The 264-nt window shown below is 45.5% G+C and overlaps 1 protein-coding gene across 1 annotated transcript in view; it reads right to left on the bottom strand.

Moving 5' to 3' along the window:
* Window positions 1–11: 11 nt before the first annotated feature.
* Window positions 12–264, bottom strand: part of EMH_0090030 (chromatin assembly factor 1 subunit, putative) — a gene marked incomplete at both ends in the record, with an annotated part of 2488 nt that continues 2235 nt past the window's right edge. The window contains one exon of the mRNA XM_013501519.1: window positions 12–264. Within this exon, the coding sequence (XP_013356973.1) occupies window positions 12–264 (253 nt within the window).

Here is a 264-nt window from a genome sequence, read left to right as displayed (position 1 = left end):
CAAAATGTAAATTAAATAAAATACAAATAGGAGAATATAAAAACTGCGTATCGTATATTATTATACTTCCGTCCAGTGTACATACAGCATATACAAAACGAGGATATACACTGCTGCTGCTGCTGCTGCTGCTGCTGTTGCTGCTGCTGTTGGTGATGCTGCTGCTGGTGGTGATGCTGCTGCTGCTGATGCTGGTGCTGGTGCTGATGCTGCTGTTGCTGTTGTTGTTGTTGCTGCTGCTGCTGCTGCTGCTGCTGTTGCTGT

Source organism: Eimeria mitis, genomic scaffold (assembly GCF_000499745.2).
Source record: "Eimeria mitis Houghton genomic scaffold, Emh_scaff7018, whole genome shotgun sequence".
NCBI classification, from domain to species: domain Eukaryota; phylum Apicomplexa; class Conoidasida; order Eucoccidiorida; family Eimeriidae; genus Eimeria; species Eimeria mitis.
Note: the sequence above shows the minus strand (reverse complement) of the source record. Positions and strands in the feature narration are given on the sequence as shown.